General features: G+C 33.3%; 2 protein-coding genes across 4 annotated transcripts; one reads left to right on the top strand and one right to left on the bottom strand.

Moving 5' to 3' along the window:
- The first annotated feature begins 1,840 nt into the window (after positions 1 to 1,840).
- Positions 1,841 to 10,582, top strand: LOC106063722 (damage-control phosphatase ARMT1-like). Its single transcript, XM_013222163.2, has 6 exons — positions 1,841 to 1,980; positions 5,653 to 5,761; positions 6,452 to 6,687; positions 7,278 to 7,446; positions 8,368 to 8,542; positions 9,094 to 10,582. Exons 1-6 carry the CDS (start codon positions 1,931 to 1,933, stop codon positions 9,708 to 9,710), a joined length of 1,356 nt encoding a protein of 451 aa, XP_013077617.2. The 5' UTR covers positions 1,841 to 1,930; the 3' UTR covers positions 9,711 to 10,582.
- A 1,884-nt stretch (positions 10,583 to 12,466) lies between these two features.
- LOC106063723 (glia maturation factor beta-like) lies at positions 12,467 to 24,902 on the bottom strand. 3 transcript variants are annotated; one of them, XM_056022210.1, is made up of 8 exons: positions 24,744 to 24,902; positions 20,343 to 20,429; positions 19,710 to 19,806; positions 19,564 to 19,613; positions 19,116 to 19,248; positions 18,333 to 18,406; positions 16,422 to 16,462; positions 15,232 to 15,597 (listed from the first exon to the last, which is right to left on the bottom strand). In XM_056022210.1, the coding sequence occupies exons 2-7, from the start codon at positions 20,343 to 20,345 to the stop codon at positions 16,457 to 16,459; spliced, it is 363 nt and encodes a 120-aa protein (XP_055878185.1). In that variant the 5' UTR covers positions 20,346 to 20,429; positions 24,744 to 24,902; the 3' UTR covers positions 15,232 to 15,597; positions 16,422 to 16,456. The 3 variants fall into 3 exon arrangements, with proteins under 3 accessions (XP_055878183.1, XP_055878184.1, XP_055878185.1); XM_056022208.1 differs by lacking the exons at positions 15,232 to 15,597; positions 16,422 to 16,462 and adding an exon at positions 12,467 to 13,204; XM_056022209.1 differs by lacking the exons at positions 15,232 to 15,597; positions 16,422 to 16,462 and adding an exon at positions 12,467 to 13,204 and having other exon boundaries at positions 20,343 to 20,448; positions 24,744 to 24,895.
- Between the last annotated feature and the right edge of the window lie 131 nt (positions 24,903 to 25,033).

The raw sequence follows: 25,033 nt of genomic DNA, 5'->3' as shown, positions 1-25,033 counted from the left end.
AGATGAATAGTCAGATATAGTGTAAATAAGACTGTTGAGGCAGAGAGTGTGTGTGTGGGGGCGGGGGAGAGAAAAGTGATATATACCCAGTGGTGTAGCTAGAGTATTTGATGCCCTGTGCGGCAGTTCCTCACGATGCCTTCCAAAAAAAAAAAGTTTTTAAACAGCGAAAATTTCACATTTCGAAATAAAGTGTATTCACTATTTAAGCATTGCTACTTCGCAAAAAAGATAATACAAGTGAATCTCACGTGCTTTCTCGCCGGCAAACTATCGATAATTTTATCGAAATCAGTTTTTTTTCCCACTAGGTCTTGTTCAATAGATGAAAATGCCAAATTAGTGAGTCGTAAAGTCGTCATCGTTGATCTGAAGTATTTCTTCATCAAAGTTCGTTTAGAAAAACTTCACTTCCTTGCCACAACTACCACAATAGTAACAAAAAAATAAAAAATATGTAAATCAAGATGGCAATATTCGGGGACTGACATATTTGTTAATATATTAAACTCTAAAGCTCAATAGCTTCTTGTTTTGGAAGTTCAGAGACTTCCGGAGAAACTGCCAAATTTCCTGAAGCCCCCAGATAAAATTCGTTTTTGTCTATGTCCCTGGGAGAACCATTGAGATTGATTTTCATCTGAGGATTTAATAAAGGCGACTAAAATTCCTATTTATCATGACATTGTTCTTGTGAGGTTATTATTTCATGAACAATACGACCCAAGAAAGGTATCTCCATCAGTAGCTCTTTCTTATGTGTTGATAGAAAATCTATCTTAATCTTTTATCGCTGGCAATTTTTTTTTTGTATAATGACAATTTACCATAAATTTTGATCCATATTTAAGATGTTAAGTGTACTGTGGAAAATAATCGAGAAATGTTGAACTCCTAAACTCTCTGTATGATTTGGGTTTGGTAAGTTTTTGTATTATAATAAATTCGTTTTCATTATTGTAGTCACAGACAAACTTCAAGTTCCCTCCAAGCAAGTGCTGTGTGGCTGAGAGGCTAAAACCGTTTGGCTACGGCTTGGCCACCTTACAAAGACTAGGGTTCGAATCCCGACTCTAGCAGGGTTGTGTTTGCTGAGTGGTTGAAAACCTTCACCCAGATACCCCCTCCTCCAATGGTCCACAAGAGATTGGACCATTACTAATTTAAAAAAAAACACTATAAACTTGTGCATAACTAGTGCATTGAACAAATAAGTAGGCCTAATATCTTGTAAGGCTTCAAAAAAAAAAAAAAAAAAAAAACGTGAAAAAGTGCGTTATCTTCAGAAATTTAAACAAATCTGGTAAAATTTGATTCCAGCTGGTCTACAGCTTGCATTACATTTAATTTAAGAAAGAATGTATGACTTAACAAATTACGAAAAAAAATACATTTGTTTGTTTTTATTTATGTAAAATTTCTAGTTTAAAATTTAATTTAATTAAAATTTGTACTTTAACGGAGAAATTTGTCTCCAGTTTGATGCCTCCTACCACTTGATGCCCCGTGCGGCCCTCACCACCCACACATTGCTAGCTACGCCACTGTATATACCTAAATTTACGGGCTACGGAGAGCTCCCTGATTTTGGAAACCACTGCGCAGTTCATCTCATGTATGCATAAAAATGAGAACGAAGAAGAAACGGACTGGTCCAAGTTATAAGTTTAAAAAAAGGGAGGGGAATCCTTGGCTAAATAAACAATATAGATCTATACCTAGGACCAAATCACCGGCTTAGCCGGTGGGTAATGCTAGTAGATCTAATTAAAATGAATTGTAAAGGTAAATCTAGATTTTCTGTCAACATTAAATTTTCTTTATGTTATTGCGGTTATTTGGGTAGTATAGCCGGAAGTAAAAGTATGAAAATCGAAAGTAGGTGTTGCTGATAATGAAACAAGGCTGAATAACAACATTTGATAGAAAAATGGGTCCCGTGACAGTCGTGCCACCACCTTTATCGGCTAAAAATGTTGAGTAAGTAAATCTAATTAATCTGACTAATTAAAAATTGTTAAAAAATAATCTAACTTAGACTCTAGACCGTACTAGACTAGACGTCTAGTCTAACTCTAACACTCTAACTCTACTAGACTCTAGACTACTCTAGAGTCTACTAGAGTGACTAGACTAGAGTGTCTAGACACTCTTGATAAACTTGATTTAGTCTTGAAGTCTCTTCTTGCTTGTCACTTGTGTCTCTAGATCTTCAATTTGTCATTCTTGTGTCTCATCATAGTCACAGTGTGTCTAGTAGAGTCTGTAGACTGTAGTGTAGTGTGTAGTGTCATATTTAAAGTAAAAGTGCAAAGTGTATATTATTGCATAATATATTAGATCTATATAGAACAATAAAAACAACACAAGACACAGATATTTTACAAAGAGAATTATAGTAGTTTATTTATTTCGGACATTACATGAATTCGGACATTCGCTGTTTTGTGGTCGTTAAATAATTATTTTAATATTTATTATAAAACTAGCGTGCTGTATAATGTGCTTGTCCATTTTCCAATGATTCTGACCCAATTTCCTTCCATTTAGCTGTCTTTTTATGTACGAAAAACGAATTTCAAATTTGTAAGTCAGGTTGTTGTTTTTTCCTATGTTACCCGGATGATTTTACCTCTTCCTAGGGTAAAGACTATATTTTTTGATTGTCTAAGTCTATACTAATGAGCCCGGCAATATTTATTCTGTTTTTGGAGCTGATTTATTTGATTTATAAGCCAAGTTGTCTGATTCCATACAAATAAAAAATTAATAGGGTGTCCGAATTAAATTACGATTTTCTTACCAAAATTTATTTCGGACAGCCAGTTTTGGACATCAATAAAAAATGATCTTATATTATATTTGTTCGTTTGTTGTTGTTTTTTTAATAGAGAATAAATGGGCAAATGTTTGGAGTGAGCTTGGTACATTGAATGAAGTTAAATGCTTAGATCTAGACCTACTAGATAGATCTAGAGTTATATAGAGAGAATATAGAGGATTCAGTTAGGCAAGAATGGCTATCCTAACATGTACTATACTACAAAAGATCATCTGACATCTGTATTAGAAATTTATTAAATTAATAAACAAAAAACACAAACATTCAACACACATCTAATCATGCAAACAATTCAAACATAAAATAGTCTAAAAGTCGGTGTAGAAGTCACTATCCCAGTGACCTAATTTTGGTAGAATAAGTGTGTTCATATTTTTACTTTTTGTGTTCGTATTTATGCATAATTCCAAAACATCTTAATGATTTAATGTGAGGGGTTATGCCTGGGGATCTTAAAATTTAGTTAATGTTAGTAAAGATTTAAAATCTGAGTTTATTGAGGCCTAAATATAGAGACTATCCGAAATAAATAATGGTGTCCGGAATCAAATAATGTGGGTCAAATTTGTCCGAATTAAATGAAAACATATGGCCTCTTTGACCTTAAATATAATAGCAAATATAGGTTAGGGGTACAAATATAAATAGTCATCCTTATTCTCCTTTAACTAAAGAAGATTTTGATACATCATTTTCTTTTCTATGTCGAACCATTGTAAAATAATGCGCTGTCAAAGTCAAACTTTCAAATTTGGGCCTATAGGTGTCCGAATAGCATAAACTACTCTAGATTATTTAGATGAATTACAGAAATGGGAATCAAATTGGAGCATGTCTTTCCACCCAGAAAAATGTCAGTTGTTAAGAGTAACAAAAAAACTAAAACAAATTAATTCCACTTATCTTATTCATGGCAAACCAGTAACACAGACTAAAAATGCAAAAACACATAGTAGGTGTTATAATAAATGAAAAACTGTCGTGGAATCCACATATTGATGAAACTACAAAAAAAATCAAACAAAGCATTAGGATTTATTAAAAGAAATTTCTATAAATCAAATAAGAACATAAAACTAAAATGATATTTAACCTTGGTTAGGCCAATAATAGAATATGCATCCTCCGTTTGGGACCCCTCAACTCAAGAAAACATTAAGAAACTGGAACAGACACAAAATAGAGCAGTGAGATTCATAACAAACGAATATTCACATTTGACTAGAGTAACACCTTTAGTAAAATCACTAAATTTAGAAAGCTTTCAGGACAGAAGGCTCAAAAGTAAAGTAGCAATCATACATAAAACACTGAACCATAATCTTCAAATACAAAAACAAAATTTAATAAAATACTCTGAAAGACACAAAGATAAAGGCACATTCCTCGTCCCATATGCTAGGACAAATTTGTACAAATACTCTTTCTTCCCTAGTGCTATTAGAGCATGGAATGGGCTGCCTGAGCTAGCCAGGAAAACCAGTGACTTGGCAGAATTTAAGTCATTGGTTAATATGCATGACTAATTGCATGACGCGTAGGACGTAATCATCTTCTTTTTTGAAGTAACGTCTGTATTATATAAGATAAGATAAGTGTCAGTAGTGACACTAGATCTAGTCATAGTCGACTCTACTCAGTCTACTCAGCTACTGGGACTGACTCTAGGACTCGAGTCTAGACCTATATATTATATATAGATTTATCAACTATCATCTTGGTCTATATAGATTATTCTTGACCTAGAATATTCTAGAATGCTAGATTAATTCTTGATCAGTAGTCTGCTAGATCTAATTATTAGACTACTAATATGAATGATATGATCTGTCAGTATCTTTCTATCATAATCATAGTCTAGATATAGTCTATCATCTTTAAAAAAATTAGAGATCTAGACTATGATAATAATTTAGAATTCCAGGTCTAAATCTAGTTCACTGTTCAGTGACAGTACTTTTAGTTTTTGTAAGTTGTAAGTATCTAATTATTGAAAGCCAGAGTCATCTGGAAGCTGACAGGCAGAAGGCTATTATCTCTTCCAAGACCACCACCACCATCTGTACTTGAAATATCCTTCAGAGATGCTGGAGATGGTTAGGTCACAACCTTCACAAGCCTGCGTCCAACATAACAAGGCAAGCCCTAACAAGAAACCCCCAAGGAAAGAGGAAGAGGGGAGGGCCCAGGAATACATGGCGCAGCGATTCGGAAGCAGATGGGCAAGACATGGGGACAGTTGGAGAGATTCACCAGAATCGAGACGGTTGGAGGAAGCTGGTTGGTTGCCTATGCCCCAGAAGGAACCATAGGCAGAGATGATACGATAAGAATTGGAAAGACTTGGAAGAAAACTTTTTAAAAAGCAGAAAACTGAAAATTATGAAAAGTGTCACTAATTTCTATGACTTAAAAAAATATTTACATACACACATAGTCCCCTCATAATTTGCATGCTGTGAGGAAGGGGGCATAGGCAGTGAGTGAGTTGAGCAGAAAAGGTGATAATGTATTCCTTACAAATCTTGGTCTACATGTTGATTAAAGTAAAAGAAAAGAAGCAAAAAGTAGTAGCATGCTTGGTAAGTAGTTTTAAATTCGTACACAGCATGACATTTGGTGCTCTGGCTGGTACTTTTGTCATCACTAGCTAAGATTTAGAAAAAAAAGCTACGTTTGCGTAAGATAGTATTAAAAATAATAATATATGACAGTTGTGTTTTATTAAAAAAAAAATAATAATAATTTGAACAAAATATAACATGAATTTTGTAAACGCTGAAAATTAAATCACTTTGTAACCTTTTCAGTTCATTTGCTTACCCAACCATGAAAGATCGTATTCCAGTCATAATATCAAGAATTGTTGATAACTTAACTCGAAATCGGGACAAAATTATCAAAAATTATCCTGGAGAGGTAATATTTTTGTTTGGTCAACTATCTTTACTTTCCCCAACTAATGTCAGGTTCCAACTAGAGTTGGCTGGACTTAGGGGCTTCCTAAAAGAAAAAGTTCAATGTCTGAGTCTTTCACTGCATTCAAACTGGAGACCCTTGGTCCTGAAGCCAAATATTCAGTCACAAAGCCTCATAACTCTCTAAGGAATAAATTTAAAAAATGTCTAATATTTCATGCAATTAAGTGTGAAGGATTTGTTGTTTATCAATGACAACTATTTATTTGTTATGAAATTAGTTTGCTAACATTTTGTCACTTCCAATTCCCACATCTTCATTTTTTTATATTTAATCTATTTATTGAAACTCAGTTTAACTGCTTTGAAATATTTATCCTTTATAAATAACTATTAAATGTGGAAACATGTTTGCCTACTTTACCAAGGGTTTTGTGCTAGAAACCTAGGGTATCCACAAATGCATCCAACTTTGTTATACACCTGCCATTAATTACCTAAGTAGTAACTCCTTCTTTGGCCACATAAAACTTTATCATTAGCAACATATAGCATGAAAATTTACTTCAGCCACTATCTCAACACCTAAGTCTTTCGGGAAAATTTACTTGCATTGCTTAAATAGTTCATATTCCTTTTTTTTTTTTTTTATGAAAGCTTACCTATTCTAGGACTATTGGTCCATTCACAGGATTCACTCACAGAGTTGAAAGTAATTATTGGGGCTATGTCTCAACTGCGCTATGAGGTCATGACAAATAAGCCAGCAGCGCCACTAAGGGATGGCAGATCAGATTCATTTGCCTGGAACACTGAGCTCAAGAAAGAAACTGAAAAAGCGGGAGAAGAACCAAAGTGGTTTGACAGTGCTTGGCTATGGATGGAGTGCTACATGTACCGCAGAGTCTGTGAATCTGTTTTCATGAGGTAATATTCTGAGTGTAGACAGAACATATTTAGTAATAATGTTAGTAAGTAATATTAATTATGTGAATTTGATAATAAAGAAGACTTAATGTATGTTTTATGTGAAAAATAGCAATTATAGCAATACATGACTTTATTATTAAATTTACTTCAATGCATTTTGAAATTTCGTATTATAAGTAAAAAACTATAGTAATATTTAGTTATGTGGCACAGTGACATTTTCAATCAGAGTGCTCTGCAGTGCTTAATGTTTGGTGCTTGTTGATGCGAGGATGGCTGCCTGGTATTGTGGTATGAGCTCTGGACTATCATCTCCATTTTCTTGGGTTTGGATTCCTGCCTGCTGCCATCCCCCATCCCTTTTGGAGGCTTGGGCTAGACTGTGATAATCATTAAATCTGAATAAACATCTGAAACATGTAAAACAAAAAAAACATTTTTTCCCTAGGAATATATGATCAAATTTGAGTGAACTGTTAGTGGAATTATCTCAAAGACATACATACACTGTACTTGTGTAGACTTTATTTGGTTCCAGTTATCTCATCCTGTTTACTCATGTAGCACTGTTTATGTACTCCTCACAGTAATTACCTTAAAGACCTGGATGTCTTTGAAGAGCAAAAGCAAGCAGCGTTTACTAATTCCTACAAGGCTATATCATCACTGACTATGTATTTAATGGAAATTTTAAGTGAGCAGGAACTGACACCTTTGGGTTCGATGACCAAAAACTACTTTTTAGATTTCTTGCAGGTAGGTGTTTCATATAATTTATTGCAAATAATATATTTTTCCAATGATAACACTGGGCACTATTAAACCTTTTCTATAGGCATCTTCCTTTAAGTATTGGCACTTTTTGACTCGTTACAATCAAAGGTTGAATCAGAACCTGAAATCTAGTTTTGGTGACTTCATAGGAACTACAATCAACAAATATTATAATTTTGTGAGGGAATGCTTTCCTATTGTATGAGAAGATTCTTATTCATCTGGCCAGCTTTTTGATGCTGAGCTTAAGGCTTTTTGCTGTACATGTATGGACAAGTAGAGAGATGGGCTTCTTTGGACTTTAAAGGTGTCAATGCCAGGGTGGAAGTGGATATAAGCTCCTTCTTTCCATGAAATGCTTTAAAGTTCTAATACTTTTCATATATGAATGAAAATCCATCTGAACTGCTGAGTGAACGGGTCTGGGTGTAAGATGGGAAATTCCTTAGATTATGTTTAGGGCACAGTCTGCTATTTTACACTTCCAATATTTTTGGTGAGCTTTATGAAAGACAGGGTACAGACCATTGGCTAACCTCACCTTTATAAATGCATGTTCCTGTTGCAACTAGCATCTGATGCCTCTTTCACTTCTAGCAAAGGGAAAGTAGTTAAGACCAAAAACTTCTTCAAAATACAGGGATTTCTTTAAAAACTTTGGAAACACACATGCTTACACAAAATGCCTGGAAAACAAAGTGGAAATAATTATTTTTTCTATTTCAGTTATTGTTATAACCGGTGTACAGAGAACAGCAATATTGCCCAAAACCATGAATTAAATTTGTGCACTTTTTTTTGTACTGCAAAATCAAATTTGTAAACAAGGAGCAGATAATTGGTTTGAAAATCTCCCACAAACAATTGAGTTAAGACTGACTTTTTTTTTACAATCTATTACAGCTTTCTCTTTGGGGCAACAAATGTGACTTATCTATATCTGCTGGCAATGAAAACCATCAGGAGCACAATCCAATTGAACAACTTGCGAAACTCAAACCATTTATACTCATTGATCAAGCAGAGGATGTCTTTCAAATTCTATGTAGTGCGTGGGAGAGACTTGGAGGCCAGCCTGGTAACTTGTATAAATTACTTTGCTGTTGATTTGATTTCAGATTAAATTTCATGTTTTATTAAACGATTTAGACTTTTTTTTAAGCTGGTGTTGAATTTAAAAAAATTGAATGCAGTTGTAATAACTGCTGAAACAGTTTTTAAAATGGATTTATAAAGTCAAACCTCTCTCAGAACAATGCATTAGTTTAGGTCAGGGCTTAAGGTTAGTTTAGGAGAGTTGCTCTTCAAAAAAAAACTCTAGTTTTATCAAAAGTTAGCATGAAACTCTTTAAAATTTCCAGTAGGTTTTTTAATTGAAAAATTCATTTGTTATAGTTAACTAAAAGTACAGATTATACTTATAAATACTGCTATGAGTGAGGTATCACATTTGATGATTTCGTTTGATATTGAGTGGAATATGAGCACAGTTATGTTTTGTTGCATCACAAATTTGATTTAGTTTTGATTAATTTATAGTTATATTTTAAATGTGACTTGCTCATAATTATATGCAGTGGTATCATGTTTTTTAATTGTAGTTCTGTCTATCATTACATTTGTATTTAGGTCAAGTGGATATAGTCCTGGATAATGCTGGTTTCGAACTTGTGACTGACTTGTGCCTGGCAGAATTCCTTGTATCCACTGGCCTTGCTTCCAAGATTTGCTTCCATGTCAAAGCCATGCCCTGGTTTGTGTCAGATGTAACCGAAAGGGACTTCATGTGGACACTCAAACAGATGTCTGCTATGAACCACTTAGCCATCAGCAGATTTAGCCAGAAGTGGAAATCCTACTTGCAGGATGGAAAATGGTCTTTGAGGGTCAGCGACTACTGGACAATGCCTAATGATTACAATCAGATGAAAGAGTTGTTTCCTAATTTGTACAGTGACTTAAGTTCCACTGATTTCATTTTATTTAAAGGTGACCTAAATTACAGGAAGCTGGTTGGTGACCTTCAGTGGGACCCCACAACAGATTTCTCAGTTGCTTTGAGAGATTTTAAGCCTGCACCACTATGTGTCTTGCGTACACTGAAGAGTGATGTGGTCGTTGGTTTGAATCCGGGTCAGGCAGAAGATGTGAAAAAAATAGATGGCAACTGGATGATTAATGGAGAGTGGGCAGTTATATCAGTTCAGAGTGTAGATCCAAGTACCTCCGAGAGTACTGCACATTGATGTAAAAAAAAAAAAAAGAAAACTATTTTGAAGTGTTCCTTAAATTAATGTACCTTGAATTTATGTCAGAATATATTTATGATGTTTGACTCTTTCTTTTTGTTTATGCACATAGAACTTCCTTTTCACAAAATGTAAATATTTAAGGAAAAAGATATTTTTTTAAGAAGTCTTTTTTTTTTTTTTCTTTTAAAAGTTTTAATCATTAGATTTTGCTTGTGAATGCATCTTTTTTTTTATCTTTCAATTTAATGAATGTTGTTGTTTTTTTATGTTTGCCATGAATGTGATATAAGTAAAGTACTTTTTCAGACCTTATAGGGCAGATGATGTAAAGGTCAGTTGTTTCTATGTCCGACAGCAAGGGTGTCATGTGGCCAACATAACGAACAACCGCTTTTATTTTCCTTAACTAATGTCAGGTAGCCATTAGAGTTGGGTGGACTTAGGGGGATCCTTAAATTCAAACTCTCAGTCTTCACTGAGATTTCAACCTGAGACCTCTCAGTTTGGATTTTGAAGCCCTCAGCCACTAAGTCATAAGTTTTATACCAAATTTAAACATGTGGATAAAAACATAAAATGAAAAAAAAAAAGTTTCTGTGTGGTATTCAAATGTAAAGTCCTGAGAGTAATTCTGTGTTGTTTTTTTTTTAAAGCCCTAAACTATCAATGTGACTATAGACAAGAGTGCCTGGGATTGTAGAAATGAATGTACTTGATGCATTGAGTTTTGTTTGATTTATGCAAACCATATTCATTTATATTTAACTATTTCATATTGAAATTAAACAGTGTTTATTTTGTACAAATATTTCTCTACTACAAAATAAAAATTTTTATTCCCAAAATAAATGTTGGATTTCAACTGCTCCAAGTTCAAAGTGTTTTGTTTGCTAGTCACTCGTAATCATAGATTCTGTGTTGACATGCCATTTGAAAGAACTGGTTCACAAATGATCAGTACTTCAAAGGCAGTTATGTTGTAATTGAAAGTATCCAGGAACTAGTATGTTGGTACGGAAAGTAAGGAGTATGTGGGAAACAAAAATTAGAAGGTAGGGCATTACAAGCTGTCAGTATAGAAGCCTACTACACGCCATGAACTCGTCTCATCTAGTTATGCCACTTTTATGTCCTTATACTTACATGGATTGAATGAAAGGTTTGAAAGCCTCTCCCCATTGAGCTCAGACTAAATGCATCGCTCTATAGCCTCCTTCAGTCACAAAACAAATATGAATCAACTCATAGATATGAGATGAATGCCTAGGCATTAGCTATGATCAGAATGGTGTCACCTCCACATAGTTGATCTATCCCAAGGAACGGCAAGTGCTGATACAGTTTGGGATCAGCAGTGCCGCCCGCAAGTTCTGCCAGGGTGTAGCTTTGTGTGCTGCAAACTGCATAAGGGCTGCTGATTTTTCCTCAGGGTTAACTCTTGAAGCCTTTACCATGTTTGGGTATAACTGCAAGGCAGCTGAGGTTTGAATTTCGAGTTTTCCTTCTCCTAGTTGGGTAGCCAGCAATAATTAACGAGGCTCTCCTGTCTGAAGCCTTATGGTTTATGTACCAGTTACTCACCTTTGCCCCTTCTGTCAGTAATAGTTCCACCTGGCTGTGAAGGCCTGGAATTGAACTGGTTGTCAGAGGTTATTTGAGACACATGCCATTAGAATGCAATCTATAGGTAGTGGAGTGCTTATATCCATTACCACTTCCGGTAATGACAACCTCACAGAACTACTTTCAAGAAAAACATACAACCTACATTTTGTATTATTTTTGCAATATGTTAGGTCATTATCGAAGCGCTCGAGCCTACCTTGTGTTTGTAGGCAGTGGTGCATTCAAATTATTATTATTACTTGCAAGTTTTTGGAGTAAGTTATCAACCAATTAGCATTTTATTTAAAGAGCCTGTTGGACAGAATGTTACTATATATTTAGGTCACAGTTCTTTTACTGCCAAATGAATACACAGCATTGACCATGGCCATCGCTTCATCCTTCATTTAAGAAAAATTTAGTTTAATAATAATTTAATAATAATAATTTTATTTATAAAGCGCTGTTAACAAACAAAATGTAGGCTCAAGGCGCTGTAATAACATTACAAACACAAACACAACAATAGAAATCAAAAACTAATCTAAAAAAGTTTTATCCTAGTTTATCCTACGACTAATAAATATTTCTGTCAGAATGCTCTTCACAGGTCAGGTGAAACTCTATATAATTATTATCTAAAAGAACAAAGTACTGGGGTATAAGACAGAGAAGCCTCACAATTCTGTTGTAATGAACCTAGCACCTCCTGACTTTCTACATCTACTTCTTCATTTTAGAAGCTCTAGAGAAATGTTGATGCTAGTGGCACACACGTTTAAAAAAACATTGATAATTAAATCAGATTCTTTCTAGTGTAGCTATGTCTGACCCACTACCTCATTAGTTTTGAGGTAACTTTAAAGACACCTGCTGAACAGTTGGACATGGTTGGCAACAAGAGCGTATGGTAAGGTCATGGACATGTGAGTCACTAAAGTAGCTATTACTTCTCATTGTAGACCTTATTAGATGAGTGATTTACAGACTAGAATCTGTCATCAGTACAAGAAAATGTTCTATTATTAATATGATACAATATACTAGACTGATGCTGAGATTCCAGTTACAGAAAACTAAGGGAAAAGTGATAACCAAACTATTGTCTAATTATGTCATTACAAAAGAAAAGCAATCCATTGATATATTGTTATCATTTACACTTTAATATATAAATATCAAAAAAATATAATAGAAGCTGAGCTCATGCAAATAAAAATATACAGGCACTGAATCTTTTTTTTATTTGTTGTAGGACTGAGTTTGTAATCTCATTGTTATGATGAGGAGTTGTAAATATTTCACAATAAAACAAAAAAATGTAACAAAATGTTCTTATTAAACAGAGAATGTTTCTTTTAAAAATAAACTTGCCATGTAGGTGTGTTTTCCAGAAGCTCAAAAGTGAAACACTTGCCAGCAGTTCTAAGCAGAATGAACACAGTAAAATAAATACATTTTAAAATAGTATCATCCACACTCCATTTGTGCGTTCAAATAATAACATGATCAAACAAATCTGGAGAGAGGAGTTGTCAATCTGACATTCAACTGACACAATTGATTGTTACTTCCTGTTCACCAGGTTAAAGAGGAAATATTCCTAAATAAATGCTAAATTTTATCATGTAATATGCAATGTAAGTTTCAAGAATCAGAAGAAAGTTAAAGAGACTTTTGCATAGTATGTAAAAGATTCATTTTTCAATAAACATTTGTAAAAAATGTTTTTTTATATTGATTTTTGTTTTTTAAATTTTCTTTCTTGTGAGAATTGAAAATCAAAATGTCATTCCACCAGTGACGACAACTTATTTAAACAGTTTGAGTTTGTCCAAGATTGTCTCTTCTGTTAAATCCTCTAAACTTCTCAGTTCAATCACCTGTAAAAAAAAACAAAAAAAAAAACTCTTTACTTTCAATCAAGAAATCCAAAACAATTGAGAAAAAATGTGACCCCCAACTTTGTAAAACAAAAGTAGTTTGTGGGGGGTGGTTCAAACATATTTCAAACTTTGCAAGCCAAGGATAACTTGTTAAAAATGCTCACATTTTATAAATTCTAAAAGAAAATTGATTAAAAGCCAAGTATTCTTATCACGACTTTACTATATAAAACACTATAATAGAAATTAATAACTTAAGGGCAGCCACATTTTTCATTTTATCCTATTAGAAAAAACTAATTAATTTCATTTATGATATATTTTCTGAAATGCCAGAATTTTGTTTACTGCCTGTTAAAAATTAGAACCTTAAGTAAAAGTAAAAACAAAAAAAAATATAAATGAATTCACTTATGTTTTAAAGTTGTACATTTTGAAATACATCATGAAATTGAATTTAATCGAATGATGCAAAATTCAACTAAACTGTTAGTGTCAAACTAAGGATGCATTGAACGTATGACTGCCTGGTCGTGTGGTATGCACTCCAGACAATCTTCTCAATGGACCTTGGTTCAAACCCTGCCTGCTACATTCCTAGCTGTCCTGCAAGAGGTTTGGGCTTGGACATATAGTCTTCACTTCTAATGGAACATCAGGAAACTTTACTCATAAAAAAAAAAACCCAGTAGAATAATTTCAGAATACAATAGGTCACAACAAATAAAAATACAACTTGTTTTTTGTTTAACTATATAATGAATAATAATTACAAGAACAGTACAATCTTTGTTTAAGTAAATATTTTTACTACAAACTTCTCAGTCATTTACATAGCTAACAAAGCATCCAGGTAAGAACACTTCATTACAAACATCCAGGTAAGAACACTTCATTACAAACAATAATCATCTGAAAAGGCTTATTGCATTCAATGTTCATGAAATAGTATAAGTAATTGAAGTGAAAACCATGACACTGTTTAAAAAGTTGAACCAAATCTCCTTAAATGCCTTCCAAATAAAAAATCATCTTCTTTTTTGAAGTAACGTCTGTATTATATAAGATAAAGTGATGCCTCCAGAAAACTAAAGCAGGGAAAATGTTTTAAAAATAAAAAGACGGATGAAAAAAAGATGAGACTAATTTGAATAATTAAGTCAGATGAAACATCGCCACTAAGATGGAGACCAAAAGGAAACAGAAAAGTTTAGATAAAAAAAAAAAGATTCTCTTATGGAATACGCAGAAAGGAAAAAAAAAAAAACAACTTTTTGTCCTCCAAACCTCAATGTATTTGAAGCACTGGAACTGGAGGGAGGGGAAAGTATAGTGCAGCGGTTCTCAACCTTTTAAGCTTGGCGACCCTTTTCACAATCCACCACTCTGCCGCAACCCCCCCCCCCCCAAACACACACAAACAGCAATAGAAGAGTAGACAATAACAATCCATATTTTTGATGGTCTAAGCCAACCCATGAAAAATTGTCAATTGACCCCCAAGGGGGTTGCGACCATCAGGTTGAGAACCCCTGGTATAGAGTAAATGAAATGATGTTAAACTACTATGGTAAGATTGAATACAATAACAATGATTATGACTGAAAAATTAATAAATTTACATAAATGTAATAAACAGCAACAACAAATAAAACAACAACACCGAGTCCTATGGCTTTCAAGCATGCTTTTTATTTTAATCAATCTTAATATACATTCTTTAAAATACATGACCAAACAAAAGTGACGAAACAATTATTTTCAATTAAGCTCATCACAAATGACTAAATGCAAACTATTACAAACATGACTGCAGAATAGCTGTAAAAGTAAAAGGTATTTTACAAAATTATTTCTTATATATAAAGTTTTTTATTTGAATTTTTTTTTTATGTTTAGTAAAAAAAAATATTTTAATTTGCTGTTTTTTTTTAAAATATAAAACATTCTCTTTTTTTTTTATACTTTAAAAAACAGATTCTTACAGAATCAAGAATTTACTATTGTAGTAATTTATTATTGACAAAAAATAAAAGCCACAGAATGTTCATTAACATAAACATGCTTCACAAAGGCATTGAAGCTTCAACATTTTATTGTCTCACAACAATTACTGATATATGATAAACTATCAATGTTCTGCGCAAAGAAAAAAGTCATTTATGATAATCTATGATACGACGAAGACTATATGGAGTCATTAGTATATTAATAAAAATACATTACTATTCAAAATGTCCGAAGAGGCGTAAGTGTAACGTAACATACATTTAGCTCTCTAAGAGATCTTCCTTCCTTGTGCCTTGGTTTCTTGAAACCACTCAGTAGTGTTATTAACTTTATTATTGTGAATGATGTATCACCAGCTATAGCTGGAAGAGTCTTCTTCCCTTTAAAACAAGAAAGACATCAACTGTGTGTTATTAACATGTACTACATATCTCTATATAACATATTAACATACATATATGTATATATAATACTTTTTTTTAAACATGGTGGCTTAGTGGGAAAACACTTGGCTTCTGAACTGAGGGTAATGAGTTTGAATTCTGGTTAACACTGAGATTTAGTCTCAGGATTTTTAGAATGACCCTGAGTCCAACCAATTAAATGGGGACCAGACATTAATTAATGAAAGTAAATGCTTTTGGTCAGTATGTTGGTCACCTGACACCCTCATCACATGATGACCATAGAAACATGAGCTTTACATCATTTGTCTCACGGATCCTAAGAACTGAAAGGGAACTTACTCTGAAACATTGCAAAGCTTTAACTCAAGGACAATTAGCTTAGTCATTCTCATTTAGCTAAATATCTATTAAAAAGATGAGTTTAAGTTTGACTTAAGCAAAGCTCCTTTTGAGATTGAACCATTCATGTGAAGATTATGCAAATTCACCTGTTTATGAGAAGAGGGTTAAAGATGTTTCGCAGTGACAGACTACATTTACTTTGCCCAATAGTAAGGTAGTAATTTTTAAAAATTGAAATAAAATCTGAAACCCTTGTTCAGAATCAAGCTGTCCACCACTCTGCCCAAATGCCTTCCAAATAAAAAAATGATATTAGATGATAAAATAAAAAGAATATTTGTCTGCTTTCTATAAATTTAATACTTTTATGTTACAATACATGCGCTCTGAAATAACTGTTTTATTACAGAATTATTTGATCTTAATTAGTACAAAAGTAATGGTAATTTACTAACCTGTTAGTCAAACTGGGACTCTGAAGTAAATGCTGTCAAAGCTGCCAGAACATATTTACTCAATGTAAAAAATATTTCAAATACATTCTGATCTGTTTTATGTAGGTTAGTGATCAGTTATAAATAATTCTTCTTTAGCAACAGATTAGTTAGACCATTTTTTTAAACCATATGTTAAAGAATCCTGGTTCGAATCCTGGTGAAGACTTGGGATTTTTTATTTCGGGATCTTTGGGTGCCTCTGAGTCCACCCAGCTCTAATGGTAACCATTAATTCACAAAAAAATAGATGACCTTTACATCATCTGCCCTATAGACCACAAGATCTGAAAGGGGAACTTTACTTTACTTTTATATGTCAATGACTGCAGTTGTACTTGTAATTGAAAAATACAAATTTTACTTGTAATTCTATTAAACAATAAATCAAATAAATTAGGTAGAGAGTCCAATTGAAATGTTATTTTAAATTACGTTATAACAATGAATCTTGAAGTGCCAGGGAATACAGAATGACTTTCATTTCAATTCAGTTTGAATGACACTTGAACAAGGGAAATAACTGAATAAATAGATAAATCTAAAAGTTGTTTTAGATAAGAGTGAAGTCCTACTGTTGAACAACTTTTTAAAAAGTGTCTACCTTCCATAAAGTCCAGTAGGGAATCGGCGCTGAAGGGGCCATTTTCCCATTGATCATTAGAAAGGCTTTTATCCAATAAATAGGCTCTTCACTCCAAGTCCTGTCAGAGGGCCCCTAGCAGTAACGCCATTGACAGAGTAAGGGGGCCGTACTGTATACACAACACACCGGCCCCTTTTGTGGAAAGGTGTGGCAGACTTTTTGGACTGGGTTGCTGGCTATTTGTTCCATCCCCACCCTGAGTAAGATAAAAAAAACAAAAAGCTCATTCAAGGTGCCCTGCAGGGCCTTTTTCGCTTCCATTCTTATCCTATCTAGTTCCACTACTAGATGTTTCCACTAAGGCACAATGCTTAAGCGACAGGGGCTGAATCCTATGTGTCTACCAGAGTATTTCTCTGAAACAGCTTTACTGGGCAGGCATTTTTTTTTGTAGACTCTGCAGGCATTTTTATTTCCATTGTAATTGTATTTTGCTTTAAAAAAATAGGACTTGGACTTGGAGAATACCATTCTTTTTAGAACTTTTGGCTAGGACAAATTTGTACTCCTTCCCTAGTGCTATTAGAGCCTAGAATAGGCTGCTTAAGTCAGCCAGGAAAACCAATGACTTGGCAGTGTTTAAGTCACTGATTAACAAGCATGACGATATTGACCTAGGGACATGTGTATAATGTAATCATCTTCTTTTCTGAAAAAAACATCTGTATTTTGAAAGATAAGATAAGATATGGAGTAACAACATGCCTACAGCAAGCAAGTGATAGTGATTGCAACACAATAATGGGACTACAAGAGAGAAAAAGAGAGATAGAAAGAGAGCAGAGTTGGGGGGGGGGGGGGGAATGAGAAACATGTCGGTGAAGTATTCATTTTCCCTTCCACTAGGCTACTGGATACCCAGTAATATACCATATTCACCAATAATGTGACGCTGAATATTGATCAATAGCAGCATTTTGAAGGAATGGTCAATGTCACCAATCAGCTGGCTTGTTTTAGGTTGGGGAAAAACCAATTTAGTGCTTGGAAATATTTTGTTTTATTCATCTATCAGAGGCTGAGCTTAGCTGATTTTGAACACTTTTTTTCTTCAATAAATTTAGAGCAGAAAAACATGAAAATTTAATCAAATTAAGTAGTTTTTGGATTTATTTTAGTTTCAATTATCTGAACTTCATGTAACCACTCTGAAAAAAAAAACAAAAAAAAAAACGGAATAGATAGCTTTAGTTAGACTATTGTAATTTTAACAAAAAAAAATCAACCTTAGTAAAATCTCCATCTTTAACTGCTTTGGTCTTGGAGCCTGCATACATCATCTGTAGCTCTGGACTGACACCTAAATAGCAGACAAGGAGATCAGAATTTGAGTGACTGCCAATGACAAAACAAAGAAACTGGCATATGAATCTAAAAAAAGAATACTTGTTACATACATAATGTAACATATATATATCATCCATTGTTTTAGCACCAACATTCACATTTGTATCTAGGGATAATAAAGAAGAGGAAGAAGGGCTGGGGATGACAAAAAAATGTTTCTTGGTTTTTATTTTTTCACATAGATGCATAAAAGGGAGGATGAACTGAGTATCATAATGTTCAAGTCTTGTGTAAATATCTTCAAACTGTATCTATATCTATTAATACAAAGGTAAATAGGAAAGTATAAAGATGATTTCCAGTCCTAAGCACAAAAAAATGTGAAAAAGAAATTCAACTTAATTTTTGGATTAAATTACCATGTAGGATATTTTTACTTTTATTTAGGAAATTTTCAAAATTAAATGTTTGTAAAAAAAAAATTTCTTGTTACTGGTATAAATATATAAATAGAAAGAATCACAACTAGATTGCATTTAATTTTTTTGTCAAAACAAAATTTAATAATGTATCATGTAATAATCATGATTTAAATTTTGTTTTCACCATTATAAAGTTTAATAAAATCCTCTAAGGAAATAGAATTAATTAGCATCATATTTTGTATAATTTATTATGCAAGTCATTGTCACTCACAAGCTAATTAGGCCTGTACAACTCACCAGGTGGAGAAATGAAAACAAATATGAGAGGATAAGAAACTCTTCCATCGCTGTGATTCTGTACATAACTTAGACATACATATCGAGGCTGCTGGGAAGGTAATTCCTCTTGTAGGTCTGACACTGATATGTCCTATATGAGGATTTGTATAAAAAAATAAAAATATTTATAAATAATAACTTATATCCCAATAAAAATAATTAATGATACTTCTGGATTAAGCCTATTATCCAAAATGCAAAGAGTTAAAAAAAAAAAAAATAAAGTAAGTTGATACAAGCAAGGGAGACAAACAATACAAATTGATAAAAGCAGGGGAGACTAACTGTAGACCACTACAAGAACCTTTTCACCTAGATCTCTATATACTTTTAACACATAACTTTATAGACATTATAAATTTAAATTCTTAATTTGATATAAGCTAAAGAAAATAAAATTACTTACATTATACTCTTCATCAAGAACAATTTTCAGTGATGCTCTGTCAATTTTTACTGAAAACATTGAAAAAAAAATATATAAATTAAAAAGAACAAGGGAATGTTTTACAAATCAGACAAGTATCATACAAAAAATGAACATTCACTTACAAACAATGGCAGCAATATTCTTTTCTTTCCTGAGTTTAAATTTCTTTAGAAGGTCAATAACTTCCTGTGACATCTCACAAACACTTACATTAGATGACTGGAATAAGAAAATTTTAAATATAAAGTATCCACTCATTACTAGCATTGTAGTGAAGGAAGAAATGCTACAGCCCACTATTAAATACCTTAAACCACTGTTGAATGTTAATGCTCATAGTTGAATGTAAAACCTAATGTTATATCCCATAGCGACAGCCACATTTCACAAAGCCAGTGCCGGAAAGCTAAAGCCCACTGTGACACCCTGGAGTCCCTTTGTATATACGGTTACACATCACAGCCCACAAAACATACTATACTGAATAATAAATCACACTGTTTTTTCACAGCCCATAACTTAATGCTAGATAAAAATATCTTCAGGAAAGAAGTGTCATCTTTAAAGAGGTAATAGAACTATGAGATGGAAGAAGAGACAGTAAAAGTTATAGTAACTTTGAATAAAAAACTATCAAATTTACAATATAATACATTATTGTTTAAATAACTCTAACCAACAAAAAAAATAATATTAATCATTGTTATTTCTAAAATTTCATACTTGTGTCAATAGATGTTCTACAACATACTTACCATTTTTTTTCTTGTAGTCTATATTATATATTCAAGATACCAAAGTACTAATTGAGTCTTCTTTCTTGAGCTCTTCAAAAACTTCAGCTATATGAATAAACAAAGTCTGTAAGTAACCAAGAAAGCATTTAAACAAGAAAAATATTACCTTACTTTAAGCAAGCACAATGCAAAAAATACTTTTATAAAAAACTAAGCTTATATTAAGCGTATCGATTACTTCAGATCAGTCATGTAATTAAATTTGTAATAGATCTAGACTAACAATAATAAATCTGTGCGATTAGAAATATTTTTACCAATAGTTTTTGCTTAGCGCAATTTCATGCTTTTAGCTTTCTCAATAAATTATGATCCTATCACTTGTCTGGACCAGTTGGAAGGGGGTGGGGGAGAAAGAATGGGGTATCTGGGTGATCAATTTTTAAATGTATTTAATAGAAAAAAAAGTGAATGACCTAAATTCAAACTTGTGGGCTTATGCCTTCTCTGGGTTCTCAAGCCAACATAGTAACCACTCGGCTAGCAAAGAGCATATGAACATGGAAGATTGTATATTTATCTATTGTTTCTATCTCATGTTTGTCTTCATTAAGCCTCAGACTAATTCAGCTTATACCACCACTTCAGTCAATACAATTTCTTTCCCTTGTTCAAGATACCAAACAAAATAATTAATTACCAACAGTTAATTAACTAATTTATTAGTATATTTTTTAAAATTGATTCTTGTGTTGTCAGATAAAAGAAATAATTGTACAAAAATTCAGCCTGATCCAAGATTGGGTGTGGAAGAAATATTGTGTACAAACTTTTTACCAGACAGACAGACATAGTTGAGTTGATATAAGATTTGTAAAAATGTTTGAAATAAATTCATAATTGGAACATGGAATGTGAGATCATTAAGAGGAGGGAAAAGTTGAAGAGCTCACACACGAGCTGAACAGACTCCATTTCAACATCATTGGACTCTCTGAAATGCACAGGAAAATCATTGGCAAAATGACAACCGAACAGGGCCATAAACTGCACTACAGTGGATTGCAAGATACTCACAAACAAGGAGTTGGGTTTCTAGTGCACAGGAATTGCATCAGCTGTGTTGCAACTGCTACCCAGTATCAAGGCGACTCATTTCTATACAGTTAAAGGCATCATCCTTCAACATCACAATCATACAAGTCTAGGCTCCTACATTAACCTATGATGACTCGAGTCAGTAGAAGAGTTTTATGAAAAATTACAAGAAGTGGTGAACAAAATCTCCAAAAAGGACATCCCTGTTGTACAAGGAGACTGGAACGCCAAGGTGGGAAGTGACTCCTACCAAATCTGGAAAGGCATATGTGGAGGATACAGTGACCTCACAACTTATGAACAAGGTCTGAAACTACTAGAATTTTCAAAATACAAACTCTTGCTGACTAACACATTAGGATGCCACAAAAAGTTGCACATAACCACATGGCACAGTTCCGTCCTGATCATCTTTATCATGGTGCAGTAGTGTTTACAAGCATCCATATGGCCAAAACATGAAGTTTTCCTAGAGCTGATATTGGAAATGACCATGACATTGTTATGATGACCTTCAAACTACACCTTAAAAAAGGTAACTAATCAAGGACCTCCCAGGATAAAAGTTGACCTGGACAACCTAAAAGACCCCCATGTCGCTACCACATTTGAGGTACAAGTAGGAAGATGCTTTACAGCCCTCAATATCTTGGAATCAAATGACCAGGATATCGACACACAAGTCAATAAGCTGAACACAGCAATCACAGATACTGCACTTGAGGTACTAGGGAAGCTATACTCACCAAAAAAAATCCAGGGTAACAGCGTTTATACAACAACTCTGTGACAAGCATCATGAGCTTAAAGGGAAAAATGTTGTCTGACCGAAAATATGCCCATGAATACAAAAGTGTCAATATACAGATTAAGTGGGAAATGAAAGAAATGACAGTAAAAAAAGCATACCAACTGGTTAAGGACCTCACAACCTCAAAGCATAGAAAAACTACCACAATACGAGACAAAAAAAAAAAAGATAACTGAGGAAAAAAATGTGATAAGTAGATGGACTGAGTACTGTTCAGAGTTATACAACTTTGAAATCTCAGGATATTCTGAGTTATTAAAATCCCAGCAGTGACCAACATCGAGGAATATCCAATTCTCCTCTCGAAAGTAGCACTGAAAAAGGGAAAATCAGCAGGAGTGGACAACATTTCTGGTGAATTCTAAAGGATGGAGAAGAAACCATAATAGCGCACTTTTAAAGATTTGGAGCAAGATTTAGTAATCAGGAAAATAGCCCAAATGGACTCAATCACTCATCATCACTCTTCCAATGAAAGACAATTTGCAACTCACCAAAACTACTGGACCATGAGCCATCCCAGCAAAGTCCTATTAAAAATTATACAAAACCGACAAAAACCAATAGCTGAATATCAGAAGAACAAGCAGGTTTTAGATAAGGTCGCAGCACAACAAAACAAATCCTAAACCTAAGGATACTCTGCAAGAAATACCTCCAACACCAACAAAACTTTTTCCATGTCTTCATAGACTTCATGAATGCTTTCAACAGAGTATGGCATGGGGCACTCAGTGCAACAATGGGAAAATACAATGTAAATAAAACATGATAAAAGTTACCCAAAACCTCTATAAGCAAGCCACTAGTGCAAGTGTACTTCAACAACAACATTGGAGACTGGTTTAAAACCACAGTTGGGGTGAGACAAGGCTGACTACTCTCACCAACTCTTTTCAACATCTTCCTTGAAAGGATAATGGAAGATGCTCTGAAGGGCTAGAAAGGTTCTGTAAGCATTGGAGGAAGGAAAATTACTAACTTGCATTTTGTGGAGGACACACAATGATGGTCTGGCAGTGACAGAAAAAGAAATACTTTGAAATAGCTGATTTGGCAATGCACTTGGCCTTGGCAATGCATTTACACAATTCTTTCTAAATATTCTAATCAATCATTCTTAACTTTAGGTGACTTATTAATTAAGTCAAGTCTTAAGTTAAAACTTAAAGTTAATCACATGATTATAGATCTCTAATTATAATGATTTGATGGATAATAATAATTTATATATATCTTTTTTGAAATGTCACATACTTAATACTAGATCTATAGACATAGATCTACATTTACAATTGATTTGCATTGTTATTGTGAAACATTCGTTTCTTTTGTATTATTATTTTTTTTTATTCTTATAAATAATTAAAGGGAAACTCAGATGGTTTTGACAATTTTTGATATAATATGTGTTTTGATTTACAGATAATGAATATATGATTCTTTTTTTTTTTTCTTTACAATAATAACTTAGTAATTGATGTTTTTCCGACGTAATTTTCCTGCGCATCCAAAAAAGTCAGACTTTCACCGGGTTTCTATGTGACGTCACAAATGTGTTTTAATATATTGACTTATTGTATAACAAGAGACCATACAGCAAAGTTTACATTCTCGTAAAAGAAATATATCTTGGTCTATGCAGTTAGATCTAGGATCTTGTAAGCAAAGAAAAAAGATGCATATTAAAATTAGATTTACATGCTTGACTAACCACGGCAGTCTGTATTTTCTCGCCAGACCACTCAACACACAACAAACACTATCGCTTGGTTGTTTTGTCATGACCGACAACACGTAGTCTCGACTAGCCTTACACTGACCAGTTTGTTCGAATCAGTCAGACACATGATCTATTTACTTCTTGGGACAGAGAGAGGCTTAGATGAAAATGTTACGCTTTTTGTCAAGTTGATTATCCTAATGCTTTTAGATCTATCTATACATATATATAACTGTATCATAGCTCTGGACTAGGCCGTCACTAAGCTTAACAGCCTACCCTAACAGCTACTGTAAGAATGAAGTGATACGATCGGTCAAATCTAGTTTCTCTTTCAGTATTGTTGATGGAAGTGACGTATGAACTAGCTTAAAACAAAATCTCATAGAACCCTGTTTTTTTTGAGATGTCAAGAATTTACTGACTAATTTATTAACTATAAATGTTTCTAAGCATTTAAATAAAAAATGGTAAAATGTTTACTATTACAACTTTTTACGCAGAATTTAAATATGTCAATAACTCAAATTTGAAAAACAATCGGAGTTTCCCTTTAAGTCAAGATTTAGATCTCAGTATTAGATCTATTAATTTACAAAAGAACAGTTTTACTAGAATTCTAGTATAATTATTATAGATTGAGTATTCAATGAGTTCGTTGAGTAGATTAGATAAAAATAAAATAGATCTAGTCTACTACTACTAGATCTACTAGGGCCTAGGGCTAGACTAGGGTACTATTTTAGAAAGAGATCTACATCTAGATATACAGAACTAGGTATCTCACTTGAATCTATCTCTAGATCTAATCTTTTCACAAGTTGACTGGTACGACGTAGACGTAGTGTAGTCTAGTCGCAGACACTCCCCCTTATCTATGCGGAAATAAAAACAAATGTTTAGTTTGTATAATTGATTTGTATCTAAGTGTTGTTGTTTTTTATGAAATTAACTATCATAACGTAATTGCAATTACTATATACCCCATGAAAATGAAAAGATTCTCTTTTTTTTTTTATTTTCCCATCATATTGATTTTGAAGCTATGCTGTTATTTAATTTACTTAGATCTAAATT

The sequence above is a fragment of the Biomphalaria glabrata genome, chromosome 3 (assembly GCF_947242115.1).
Source record: "Biomphalaria glabrata chromosome 3, xgBioGlab47.1, whole genome shotgun sequence".
In the NCBI taxonomy this organism is placed as follows: Eukaryota; Metazoa; Mollusca; class Gastropoda; family Planorbidae; genus Biomphalaria; species Biomphalaria glabrata.
Note: the sequence above shows the minus strand (reverse complement) of the source record. Positions and strands in the feature narration are given on the sequence as shown.

What these genes read in the sequence shown, in the direction of transcription:
- LOC106063722 (XM_013222163.2), top strand. Translation starts at nt 1,931, where the DNA reads ATGGGTCCCGTGACAGTCGTGCCACCACCTTTATCGGCTAAAAATGTT. An exon ending in TTATCGGCTAAAAATGTTGA is followed by an intron (nt 1,981 to 5,652) that starts GTAAGTAAATCT and finishes TAACCTTTTCAG; the next exon opens with TTCATTTGCTTACCCAACCA. An exon ending in GAGACTTGGAGGCCAGCCTG is followed by an intron (nt 8,543 to 9,093) that starts GTAACTTGTATA and finishes ATTTGTATTTAG; the next exon opens with GTCAAGTGGATATAGTCCTG.
- LOC106063723 (XM_056022208.1), bottom strand. An exon ending in GAATATTGCTGCCATTGTTT is followed by an intron (nt 19,614 to 19,709) that starts GTAAGTGAATGT and finishes CAATGTTTTCAG; the next exon opens with TAAAAATTGACAGAGCATCA. An exon ending in TTCTTGATGAAGAGTATAAT is followed by an intron (nt 19,249 to 19,563) that starts GTAAGTAATTTT and finishes ATCCTCATATAG; the next exon opens with GACATATCAGTGTCAGACCT.